General features: G+C 34.8%; 1 protein-coding gene across 8 annotated transcripts in view; it reads left to right on the forward strand.

The window, feature by feature from the left end:
* The window catches only part of LOC126775308 (uncharacterized), a 42069-nt gene that overhangs the window by 22596 nt on the left and 5728 nt on the right, over positions 1–13745 (forward strand). For 4 of the 8 annotated variants that reach the window (XM_050497148.1, XM_050497149.1, XM_050497150.1 and 1 more), the window contains exons 2-7: positions 5219–5326; positions 5657–5776; positions 6476–6620; positions 6867–7041; positions 7355–9005; positions 9086–9190. In XM_050497148.1, coding sequence (XP_050353105.1) covers positions 5219–5326; positions 5657–5776; positions 6476–6620; positions 6867–7041; positions 7355–9005; positions 9086–9190 — 2304 coding nt within the window. Of the gene's footprint in view, positions 1–5218; positions 5327–5656; positions 5777–6475; positions 6621–6866; positions 7042–7354; positions 9006–9085; positions 9191–13497; positions 13615–13745 lie in introns of all 8 variants that reach the window. The other 4 variants (XM_050497146.1, XM_050497147.1, XM_050497152.1 and 1 more) reach the window with 3 other exon arrangements.

Here is a 13745-nt window from a genome sequence, read left to right on the forward strand (position 1 = left end):
CATTGGAGCAGCGTGGTGGAATAAGCTCGAAAACCTTCTCAAAAAGAGGAGAGGAGGCCTTTACCCCAGCAGTGGGACATTCACAGGCTGTTACGGTATAAAGGTATGACTAAATATGAGCCTAAAACGAGCTTATGAACGAGTAAATATATTGCCGCGTTATCATTATTCTTAAGTTTCTCTTATTTTTTACACTTTTGGTTTAAAATAAACAATATTCTATTCCAATATTACATATTTTATTTTATCCTAACTTTTTTTAATTTTAAATTAGGAAGGCGGACTGCTAGATAGATCACCTGAGGGTAAATGGTCACTATCACATGACAGGAGTAAACATAAATAAAGACCTTCGATCTTGAATTGGCATTTGTCACTATTCATTATTGATTTATAAAAAAAATTGATTGATGTTTTTAAATATCCGCGAAGTTCCCAACTTAATATGAAACGGATAAGTAGTTAAGTGGAATAGTGTTTTGTTAGTAGCTGAAAAACCGTGGATAATGTCGGGATTTGTAAAACGGACTTAAAAGGACTTTTCTTTGTCTTGTAGTTTCTATGTAATGTCGCAACGTCCACTTAATTAAAGTTTTACCAATTTGAAAACTATTTGCAATTAAAAAAAATTAACTAATTTTCATTAAAAAAATATGATTGTCATTTTTAGATTTATACTTTTCTGTCTGAAGATCTTAAAAACGACAAAATTCGCTATAGTTAAATTAAAATGATATATGTTTGATGATTAATAAATAATTGATTAGATGGCTTTGATAGTTTGATACAGGACAACAAACCGCGACTAACAATATTTATGTAATATATGCCATAATGTAAGTTTCTTTTTGCGAATTTTATATATTCGATGGATAAAATTAGGTTTTTCAACTCCATGGCATGACATTTGTAAGAATACATTTGAACAAATCTCTTTTAGCCAAGAACTCGATTATGTTTTTGTTATGGTCGTATTCCACTGAAAGAATTAACAATTTATGTGTGTATAACTGTTTCCACTTCCTCAGAAAGGCATTGACAGTTATACAACGTTGTATATTTTTTTACGTTGACAATTTAATGTTTTGTAACTTACAGAAACGTTAAGTAAGTAAGTTGTCAGCTATCTTCGTATGTACAAGGAAGTTTACAATCGTTATATTTATAATGATTTCCTTTGCATATATTGAAACAAATTGAATCAGAACTATTTTATGATTACACACGACGTATATACCGTTTAATTGCTTATATAAATAACGCCGTGTGGGTAAATTACAAGAAAAAGACGTGATTCAAATATAAGGCGAGTAAAAACATAAAATTCACTATTTTTTTAATGTAAAAATAGAAAGTATTTTTGTATTATTTTACCTTTGTTGGCGTAATATTATATTTATTTTTCACTTTATTGATATACAGAGGCAAATGCCGCTCTTTTGACCTCATAAATGATTTAAGATGACATGGCAATAAATGTCAAAACAATAATGATAATAATTACGATGATCAATCATATTATAAGCTTTAGTAATATTATCACTTAGTAATCCAATCATCACTAGGACCGTCCGCTTAACTATCGCGTTGGTGATAAATCAAAGCACTACATTTTACGATATATTTTTTTGTATACATATGTATTTTTCATAGTGAACAATACGGTTTCATTAAAAGTCGCTCCATGACTGACGCGCGAACAGCGCTGCATAGGCATGTATTATATGATGCTTGGGAGAAATCACAAAATGCCATTGGTAATACACCAATAACGATCTGCGATTTATTGTATGCATTCAATTGTGTGGCACACGAAACTATTATATAAGCTTAAAAATTACCGTATTTAAGCGAAATCTCTTGATTGTATTGTCTCGAACTTGAGTCAAAGTATTCAATAATTTGAATTGCTGGAATTAAATACTCTTTTTTTTTTTTTTTGCTAAAAATGAGCGTTCCATAATTTAATTATTTTTGATATATTTATATGATCTAAATATATTATATATTAAACGTTTTCTTGTGTTATTGTATTGTTTGCTTATGATATCATTACTTTTTAAAGACGACAGAAAAAAAAAACAATTTTAACGATGTAAATAATAATACGAAGTTGGTTCACAACAAATAATTTGTTTTTGAACTATAATAAAACAAAATGTATTTACAATCCCCAAAAACAACAGTATAATTGATAAAATCGTTTCTTCAAAAATGGGTGTATCACTACATTTCGCAAAATGCGCGGTTAAGAAAGTTAAACAACTATCATTGATACTACAGAATTACTATATATTCGATATTTTCATGGTATCATGGTTTATAGTCATTTTGAGGTAACACTATTAAATGACAATCCAAAATCGCCTTCTCGAATAAAGTATATATTATAAGTATATTTTGATTCAAAACAATAATATCTTCATATATATTTACGTCTCGACCTTTTTGTATTTTATTTTTATTATATTTAGTAGAAACACGACTTACAAATTCAAAGTCTCATAGTCGATGTTTGTAACTGTTACGATAGCTTATTATTCCCAGTATTTATCCGCAGAACCTTGAATCTAATGATTCAGCATCCAATCGACCGGAACATAATTACGAAATTAGTTACGCGTCTGCTGCAAGCATTGGTTTTTAAACGTTTTCTATAGACGTTGAACCTATTGACCCACTGATAAAAAGGGTTTAAATTATACTTTCGAATATTATTCATTTTGTATTAAAAAAATGTGTATTTTCTTTTAAGGTTTCAAAGGAAAGTTTTGGAATTATATATATATATATATATATATATATATAAGCGAAATAATAGTGCGTTGTCCGTGATCATGACTAGCAGAGGTTATGAGTGGTATGATAACATCGGTAATATAACGGCCTTGTCTCTGACGTCACTGATATACGAGGGCTGTCGATTTTTTTTTAAAACAATACAATCGGGGTACGAACCTATAATGTTGTAATTCCAGTTAATACGGCTATTAAAGTCGCATAATTGTTGAATACGATATTAGGCTGAAGTTAACTTATTCCATTATAAAGTATCAAAATTTCTTTTTAACTGACAGTTGTTGGAGTACTTAGAAATTCTATTACAGCCGGAGATTTGGCAGTCCTAAGTCCCTATCTACCTGTAACTTTATAGTTAAGTTAAACCGTAGGGTTGGCAGCCCTGAACATAATATCATATATTGAATGTTTCTGTTTCGCTAATACACTCGTTGCAATTGGATTACGTAACGCCTCTTCACAGCTCTGTATCTTTGTCACAATATAGATAATATGTTCAGTTTATAAGCAACTAATATTAATGTGTTAAATCAAATATACTCATAGTGGTCATCATTTCATAATAATTATTGAAAATTTGAGGACAACATTATTATTTTCAGTATTTCGAACGTTTTATGTTACTTAGCAAGAGTGCTCTGCTATGCTTTTTTAGAAAATCATTTGACAAACAGAGGAGAAAAACGCACTGAACTGTTTTGTCCTTGACTATTTGGATGTAGACATTAAATAACATATTAACAATGCCGCTAGCTTTCGAGACGTCGGGATGTTTGCGGTCGGATGCCCTTTTTTTATCAGGGAGATTGGCCGTCGCCTTAGAGGATTTGACAGTTGCTCCGGGTCTTACTCGGCGCAAAGGTTGTCCATTGCCGTACAGCGTCGAAACGGGGCCTGTGATATGGGCAGCTTTGCGTCGGGTAGGGATCGGTGGTACTTTTTTAAATTGGATTTAAAAAAAGATTATTAATCATTTTTTTAATATGACAATCTTTATTTAATCAAATTATTAATTTTATGTATGCGAATTTAATAATTAATCAATAGCTAAGTTTTATAATTAAATCATTTCACATATTTAAAGTATGTTTGTTTTACATTCCTACTGGCGTTACTATCCAAAATACGAGTAATGTTTAAAACACGAATGTCATTAACAACGATAAGAGGCTAATAGTGGTTTATGGACAACTTTTCGTGATATTCGATTATCTTATCGCTTACTTTATATGTTGTTATAATTATATAAAATAACCTCTGAACACATAACTCTAATATAAAAACTAATCAAAAATGTTTGGTTGTTTTCTATTGTTTATAGTGCTTAAGTTTCCTCTTGGATGTGATTGTCTCTAAAATTTCATTCTATGTATAAGAAGGATTTTAGGATGTTTTTAGAAGCATATTTTTGTATAATATGTTTTTCTAGACCGTATTTTCCGTTGAAAATCCCTTTTTTAAGATATTTGCAAGCAGTGATAAGTATGGTAGGCAGATAAAATGCCACAACGGCGTTTTTTTTTGTCTTTACCGAAATTAATATAATAGGTAAATTTAATAACTTTTTTACTTCATCAAACCAATATCTATTAAAACCTTTTATCATATAAAATGTTTATTAGTGTTATTTAAATACTAGCTAATGCCCGACTTGCATGGCGTTCCTTTTTTTTTAAATCAATTTGAGGTGTACATTATCGTAATACCAAAAATAATTAATCAATGTTTATTCTTAATTGGATGACCGATGAACGCGTAAAACTCGTAGAAAAGTAAGCATAAGATAAGGACTTAATGCGATCTGTGCAATAATATTTTTTTTAACTGTCAACAATTTTCTGTCTCGTTATATCTTTGTACGCATCACAAGTAACTCCGGGATGGATTTATTAAAACTCTCTAGTCAATGTATATGATACTTTTTATCAATTTAACGAAATTAAATGCAAAAAAATAATTACGTACAATAATAATGTACTGCTCACATAAAGTCGAGAGCCATTCATCATCACTAATTGGATTGTTGGGATATATTTGAACACTCGTCATGTTTGAAATACGAACAATCTACTTGAAATTCTTATTTATTTATTTACAGTACAGTAACAATCTGTGAATGTCCTACTAAGACCTCCTCTCCCTTTTTGTGGAGAAGGTTTGAAGCTTATTCCACCACGCTGCTCCAATTCGAGTTGGTGGAATACACTTGTAGCAGAATTTCAGTGAAATTGGACACATACAGGTTTCCTTACGATGTTTTCCTTCACCGTCAAACACAAGATGAATAATAATCACAAATTAAGCACATGAAAATTCAGTGATGCTTGCCCGGGTTTGAACCTACGATCATCGGTTAAGATTCACGCTTTCTTACTGCTAGGCATTAGGTATTTATTAATAATATATTATTTGACTACAGAATAAACACGTGGAGACCCTTGATGACGGTCAACTACGCGCGCTGCTTGATGAGGCTATCACATACAAGTGCCCCAAAGACCGCGAAGGGAAGAGCAGTCTATTCAAGGTACGGATATTAATCAATTAAATTAAAATATATCGTCGTTTTAGTTTAATTAAAATTATAGATTTTCATAAGATTAAAGTTTCAATAATATATGCTTTGGTATAGCCATTTCATTTTTATAATTGTAGGCTAAGTTAATTGAATATCGATTGAAGTAGACGGCTGGAAGAGTGAGTGCTTTTTCGTAGTGTGTATTGTGTTTCGATTACGTGACCTAATTGTTTTTTTTTCTTGTGTTATTGTTTCAGCCTTCAGATATTTGTTACTTTTATCTATTTACTTAATTATTATATAAAATATATTAAAATTGTAATTTGTTTACGTTTTCAGGAATTGCTCGAGGAGGTGGAACAGGACGAACAAGCGTGCGAGGCAGCGGCAAGAGGGTTGGGTGCGGGGCGCGGGGGACGGCGCGGGCGAGGCCATCGTGAACATCACTCCAGCTTACAGGTACTCTTCTTATACATTCTGGGACGTATAGTTTGACATATAGAATTCATCCTTTTTTTCATCATAAATTTCAGTCGGGCATAATGGACTCGATGGTAAGTGGTCACCACTGCACATAGACTTTGCTGTAGGAAATAACAACGAGACATTACAGTAAATGAGCCGTCTAATATGACACCTACGATATTATATCGCTTGTGACTGTTATGATTAAGTTGCACTGCCTCCAAACCAACTGAACAATATATATATTGTATTTTGTAAATACTTTTTAAGCTTTAAATGATACAACATTTAGCATCAGGTGGCACATTTGCCCACCTGTCAACCAGTTTTATAATATAAGTACTTATTTTTATTTTGTCCTGTCAAAAGGACCAATTATTTGAAAGCCTAATATAATCACTTACAATTATTCGAACGTTTACCAAAATACTCGAAATTCCAGAAGTAATATTAATAGTATGTTTAGCACTCAAAGTCCTAATCATAGTCATACGCGTTAATTTATGAATTAAAATAAATTTAGAAGATACACGAAATGTATGCTTCTATCATGCTTTAGTAGCGTTTAAGCGTTTGCTACAGAGGCCGTTTGCCCTACTTTTTGGTTCCGTTACGTAACAAAAATTTTTTTTTAATGATTTAATAGCCCTTTGCACGACATAAACGTATAATTCTCCGCGACGTCATCCGCAGGACCTCGTGGCGGCGATGGCGGGCGAGGCGGCGCCGCGTCGCGGTCGCACACACGCGCACGCGCACGCACACACCGCGCCGCCCGCCGCCAGCGTGTCCGCGCGCGCGCTGCACGGCGGCAGTCTGCCCTCCGGCGTCGACACCTGTACGACGCTATACCCTCCAACAGAGAGAGCGATAGAGATCTCATCGACATTCCGGGAATAGCGATTTACCAAAGGACCCGATATAGTTAATTCATTTCTACAAAAAATCTCTATCTCTTTTCTCTAATTCGATGAAAGCGACGTATTATATTTTTGAATCGCGACACTTTAGAACAAATAGTACTTATATAATATATAACAACGAGTGAACGCCTCTCTTTATATATATTCGGAAAATCTTATAGCGTTCCTGCTGAGCGAGGAAGCGGGCGGCATCGGCTGCGGGCCCACCCGCGGCGGCTACCTAGCCACGGTGCGCTGTGTCAACCCGCCGCCGCTGGCGGAGCGCCGCGTGTCGGCCGGCGACGCCAACCCGCCCGAGCAGGCGCAGGCCTTGCAGGCGCAGGACGATACTGCCAGGTACGATCCGGAAACATATTTGATAAACAATATCAGCTTATTATCTTTCGCTTTATCAATTCTGTTATGAATCAGTTTAATTAGTAGATTTAATTTTTTGCTCAATTCTAATATTACATTTACTGTTACATTTTGAACTCGAGTCGAGTACACAAGTCATCGAGATAATTTTACCTTAGTTGACTCACTTAATTGAAATTACCTCGAACATAGATGACCTTTTTACAATTGAGACAAATGCATATTTAATATTATTAAAATGAGATCAAATTTAAATTATTAATCAGCAGAAAGTAATTCCACTCGTCCGCAGGAGGAGTAAGCCGTCATTCCCGATGACGTACACGGCGCGCGCGACGCTCGAGATCGGCAGCGGCAGCGTGTGCTCGGGCCGCGCGGTCACCACCACCACCGCCTCCAACCAGGTGCGTACCCCCTCTCTCTCCGCACAACGCAACCACGATGCGCAAACGAAACTGACTAATGCCTTGCGCATTGGCACGGCACCGAAGGGTGGTGGTGTCTCCGCCAGCGTGGCGGGTGAACCGCGTGGCCCCGGCCAGCGGCCGCAGGCTCGGAGCGAGCGACGCGATAGTAAGATGAGTACTACCCAGACGGCGAACGGTCGCGGCTTTCAAGGAAATGAGTCGCTGTGGATGAATAGTGTGAATAATTGGTACAGCAGTCTAGATAAATATTATAATCTTACTGTCGCAGCTGTCGCCAGTCGAACCGAATTCGTTACAAATAAACAAGTTGTGGCGAACGATTCGAATATATATTTAAAAAATGAAACTGAACAAGGAAATAAACAAACACAACAAACATTTTTAGATAGAGCAAATTTTTCGAGTCGATTTAACGAAATTGATAGATTTAATAAAAGAAATATGAGAAATATAGAAGATAAAAAAAAATATTCATTCAACCTGTATGAAACCCCCAATGAGACTGATATAAAAAACGGATTCAAAAACGATCACAAAGTTTTTAGTGATATCGATAGTGATAATAGTTTAAGAAAAAAATATAGAGAAAGAGTAGGTCATAATTTAGTTGCACCGAACACGTCGATAATAAATCCTAAAAATTTCCGAAACATGACTATAGGCGAACCGTCGTGTTCCGTTTCTGTAAAAAAATCTTACGACACTTGTTACGAAATTGAAGAAAAATCACCAAGTAACAAAAACTATACACAAGATTTTACCTTAAACAAAAATTACAAAGAGATTAATTCTTCTGACGAAATGCAAATAAATTCAAAAAAAGAATTTGAAATGCAAGATATCACCTCAAAACCTACAGAAAAAACCTCAGAAACAATCAACGACAAAGAACTTGTCGATAACAGTTCTGCCGTACAATCAGATACGTTTTCCAAGTTTGTCGATCAGCAAAGAAAGTTTATTAAGAATCTAGAAATCAATCAGACTGAGGATAGACAGACTGACTCAAGTAACAATGTCGTTAATGAAAAGAATGATACAGATACAATATCAATCAACAAATCACTTCATATAGACATAAACCCCGAGACAAATTGTTTAAAACCAAATGCGAATACAGAGAATTTAAGCGAAAATTTAGTCGATTTTCAGTCAGTAAGCCAGAAAGATATTGCAACACAACTAGAAAAGGTAAAAGATAAAACCACGTCATTGGATCAGGTTTTACTAACTGATTTACCAAAAAGTTCTTATGTATTCTTAACACTTCCAAAAAGCTTCGATTTGGCTGCTTTTAACGAAAATTATAAAAATATTAATATAACCGAAATTGAATGTAACAATGATAACATTACTAACGTTTCCGATGAAATCAAAAATGTAAAAAATAAAAACAATATCAAGAGACACAAAGAAATTAATGAAAATAGCTCGAATAAAGCAAATTTAAATAGTGATATTACTGAAAAATCTGAATATTTAAAAAAGAAATTGTCTCCTTACAAGGATTTTGAGGTAGGATTCTTTGAGTTGACAAGTTACGTGTCGTGATCAGATGTATATGATAAATATACAGGAATTGTTTTAATCCGCAGGTCGATTCCGCTATACCGTTCAGCTGCATAACAACACCGGAGGTGGTGGCCAGTTGCAACACGACGTCGTCCGCGTCACAGCCGACCACCGCTATCGATCCTAAGGTATGATTATTTTAAATTTCTATAATTATTAACATTTCTAATAACTTTCGTTTCGTATTTGACTCACACCATTTGCAATTTTACGCCCTTGTATATATCGTGTAAAATGTTTTTTTAATTTATATTTATTTATTCGTTGTATATTTAAAGTAGTAAGAAACTAATCAGTTAGCACTGAATAATAAATAATGGAGATGCTGTTAATTGTTGGTTAATTAATTAATAAATCAGAAGTTTATACAATTTTTTTTTTTTTTTACAATATCGTGCATCGCGTTATTTTAATTAATGTTAAATATCCACTGTTTAGTAATATTTATTTTGTCTTAATTTTTAATCTATTCGATTTGTTTGTTGTTATTATATTTCTTAACTGGCACTGTTATTATATGTTAATGCCAAAAACGACTGCCCAAAAAGGTTTTCAGCATTAATGTATGTAAGTTTATTTGTTTCAACGTACCTTTTAAATGCCTTAACATAGTTGTATGTATGCGGTATCGTTAGGACCTTTACTTCACCCCGAGCGATACTGGCTGTTCTTGTTAAATGTTTAACTTTTTAGTTCGTTTTTTGCCAGGGCTGTTTTTTTTTTTAAATTAAAATTTAAAATTAATTATAAAAATTGTATAAATTACTTTTTAATATAAATATTACTACATTGGAAACATTAAATACCCGATTTAATTATTTTTATTTAAATTAAATGACAATTTGGCTGTTTCTGTTGTATACGATCTCTAAAGTTTTATTTGTCGACCCTAAAAACATCTTAACTCCCTTAAGTTTACAAGTTTCACAGGAAGTGAAAACTTTAAATCATGTCGATTAAAGTCCGGTTACTATATACAAATAAACGATTCGTTTTGCTTACGGATGGTAGAATTATCAATGCGGAGTATTTCAAACACGTTTCAATAAAAACGCTTCGTAACTGTTGAAGTTACAAGTTACATGAAAACTTATATGAGCCACTATATAGAGATTTTGTACAACGGAATCAGTACCAATTTTTGTTCTAATTCGTAATCGTCTTGTCATCAATAATTCGACATTCAAAAGAAAAAGGCAAAGCATCCCATAACTATACAGCCACGCAACGTTTATTTGTAAGGAGGTTATATAAATAATCTTGCTGTCTGATTTTTTTCTTTATTTTTCTTATCGCTTTTCTTTTTAACTTATGCTTACTCTAACGCCTTGCTATTGAGATGTTTCTTTTTCAGTCGTGGTTAATTTATCCAATGGTGGTTGTAAGGAAATGTATAAGTAATTTAATAAAAAATACAGAGGTGTTTTTTTTCGCTAAAATGATTTCTTGTGTGGTTAAAAATGTATACTGTTGTTTTGAATTCACTAAATACCTTATTAAATTTTAAGTTCAACTCTTTTTTTATAATCCTTTTTTTGTTCACACACACATACACAAAACTATTGTCAATTGTGTTTAGAGTGTTATACGTTAAAATAAAACATTAATTTCAAAAGATAACTATTAAAACACGTGGGATCAGTGATGTAAACTTTATTCACTAGGTGGCGTTAGTAGTAGTTCAAACCACAGATATTTTGATACATTTTACATACTAACACCCCCACTTATCAAAATAAACCAACCATTATGTACTTACAATACCCAACATATTCATAAACTTATAACGCTTCAAATGACACAAACCCTTAGTCAAAATGTCAGTGGGCATTTCTTCAGTGGGAACATATTTTATTTTAATTATCTTATCATTAATAACATTTCTTATAAAATGATAGCGCTTTGACCGGTTATGACTTGGTTTGAATGGTTATGTTGATGGGGCTGTTTTTTTTGCCGCTGTGGTTTTTCATAAGGCACTGGCTTTGGAACTGATGTTTGGACCTCACCTGCACCCACTTGAAGAGTATTCATTTTCACCGTCAGTGTATACTGAAGAATTTGAAGAGCTATCAGTTAGATTCTCTACTTCTGGAACATAGGATGCCCCCACTGAAATGCTACTCTTCTTTTCCACGCTGACCTCTGGTGTTTCTACTCTATACTGTGCTGTCTCGTCATCGGGTATCCATATAGCCTCTTCACTGGGTGCAATTGCACCTGTCTCGCCTTCCATCACAATGACATTCCTGCTGGTGATTATAGTATTTTTGGTAGGATTATACAATCAATAACCTTTTACATCCTCTCCATATCCAACTAAGATATGCTGTGTGGCCTTCTTATCCCACTTGAGTCGCTTTTCTTTTGGGATATGTACCATCATCTTGCTTCCAAATAATCTGATGTGACTTAGGTTGGGTTTTGACCCATATCACATTTCATAAGGCGTCTTCGGTACTCCCGACACAATGGACCTGTTTTTTAAATAAACAGCTGTTGCGGGCCCTCCGTCCAAAATCTCTTGGCCAACTTTGCATCGTACAGTATACATTTACGTTTTTCAACCACTGTGCGATTAGCCCTTTCACAGATACCATTTTGTCTGTTACTCAGGTGTATAACTATTGGTTTTCTGGTGAATAACACCAAACTGTTTTTAATAATTTTGAATGCCATCTACTATGCCATTCTTCATTTTGTTCATGTCTTGACTGTTGATGTGAGCTATCCTTCTGTGCCATAATTGTCCGGTAACTGCAGGAGCTGCCAATGTGTTGTTCGGTGCCTGCAACCTTAGTTTATAAACACCATCAGTTATATCAGCTATTGCAACTAAAGCATTACTTCTGTCATAAATATAACAATGCTTTTCTTTACATACAACATTGTTACCATTCCTGATAAGCTCGCTAACTGACAATAGGTTAGTTGTCAAACCAGGCACGCATAGTACATTCTTCACTGTTATATGACATCGTAAATTTGAAATAATGTCCACATCTCCATAACAATCAACTGACATTTTTGATTCGTTAGCAACAACGATTTCTGGTAAACACGTCGATAGGTTCATGTTTTTTATCCAATGCTTGTTCACAGTCATATGCGCACTCGCGCCACTGTCGACGTACCATTCCGTCTTGTTATGCTTGCCGTTTATAAAAACAACGTTAAAAACGCATTTATTATTTGTTTTCTTCAATAACGGGCACTGGTTCCGATAATTTCCGTTGCTTTTACATTTGTAACAAATAACTTCCTTTGTTATTCAATCTGTCACTGACTTCTTGTTTGACGTAAATGCATCGGCATTTTGCTTCGGCTTACCTTTTCGATTTTTTTAAATAATATTTATTTTTTGCCATAAATGCAGCGCCGCTAGCTTCAGATTCATTTGCAACTTCCATGTCAAGCAATTTTGATTTAATGACATCAGCAGTTATCGGAGTTCCTATGATAATGGCTATAGAGGCCATTATCATAGGAGAATAACGATCGGTTAAACCTGCTCATAATAATGATCCCACCCATTCGTCGGTGATTGTAAATCCTGTGCCATTTGGCCGTTGAGCTGTTTCAACAATTTGTGTGACATAGGTAACCATCGAGTCACAACTATCCAGTCTAATGGAAATTAAATGTCGAAGTAAGGTTATCTTCCTCGAGAAACCAGAGTCATCAAACATGGTTTTTAATTTAGTCCATAATGCCGCTGAACTTTCGGTATTTCTTATGTGCACGTACAATGCTGGATCAATCGTCAATATTAACTTTGCCTTTGTTTTGCCATCTTCTGCTGGCTTAATTTCGAAACCGGCTGGTGGTTTGATGTACTTTTCCATCCCGTCTAAGGCCAGTAAGTTTTCAGCTGCAAAACACCACTCGTAATTCTCATAATTCTCCCTGCCTTTTTATTTTGGCACACTTGTTATATAGTTTGAATTCATGTTTCCGTGAATCACAAACGCAATTTATCTATTTTTAATTAAATAACTGATAAATTCGGAAGAGGCCCATAACCTATTAAAACACGTGGGATCAGTGATGTAAACTTTATTCACTAGGTGGCGTTAGTAGTAGTTCAAACCACATATTTTGATACATTTTACATACTAACAATAACGTATTTTATAGTGCTACAATTTCTGTCGTTTCGTTTTCAACACCTCAGTAACGGTTACGGTCAGATTTAGGTCTCGTATAGTAGTGGCAACATATTTATAATGTTTTTTGTATTTTATTCATTTGGGTATACCTTTAACTCATCCGTATGAAACGAGCAAAGTTTACTCAAATAAAAGTATCTTAACTATCGTAACGTTTCGGATCACGCATAAGTCGTTTAGAGTCAGAGAGAGTGTGGGTGTGAGCATGGACGGTGGGGGGGGTGGAGGGGTGGTAGCGATAGGTGCTCATGGCGTGATGTGCGCAGCCGCTGCAGCTGGACTCGAGTTACCGCGCCGTGGCGAGCCTGACGGGCGACGCCGAGGCCGGCCCCGCGCCCGCCGCGCCCGCCCCCGCCGCGCCCCGCGCCGCGCCCGCGTTGCAGGTACCCCGACGGCTTCTCTTCTCCTCTCTCACTTCATATGTTGTAGTGCCGTTACTCATTTGCGCAAATTTTATTTTAAGTTGGCTAGATTGCGAGTTTCGATTAATCAATACGGAGTATTTTGTTATTGT

The sequence above is a fragment of the Nymphalis io genome, chromosome 18, assembly GCF_905147045.1.
Source record: "Nymphalis io chromosome 18, ilAglIoxx1.1, whole genome shotgun sequence".
NCBI lineage: Eukaryota > Metazoa > Arthropoda > Insecta > Lepidoptera > Nymphalidae > Nymphalis > Nymphalis io.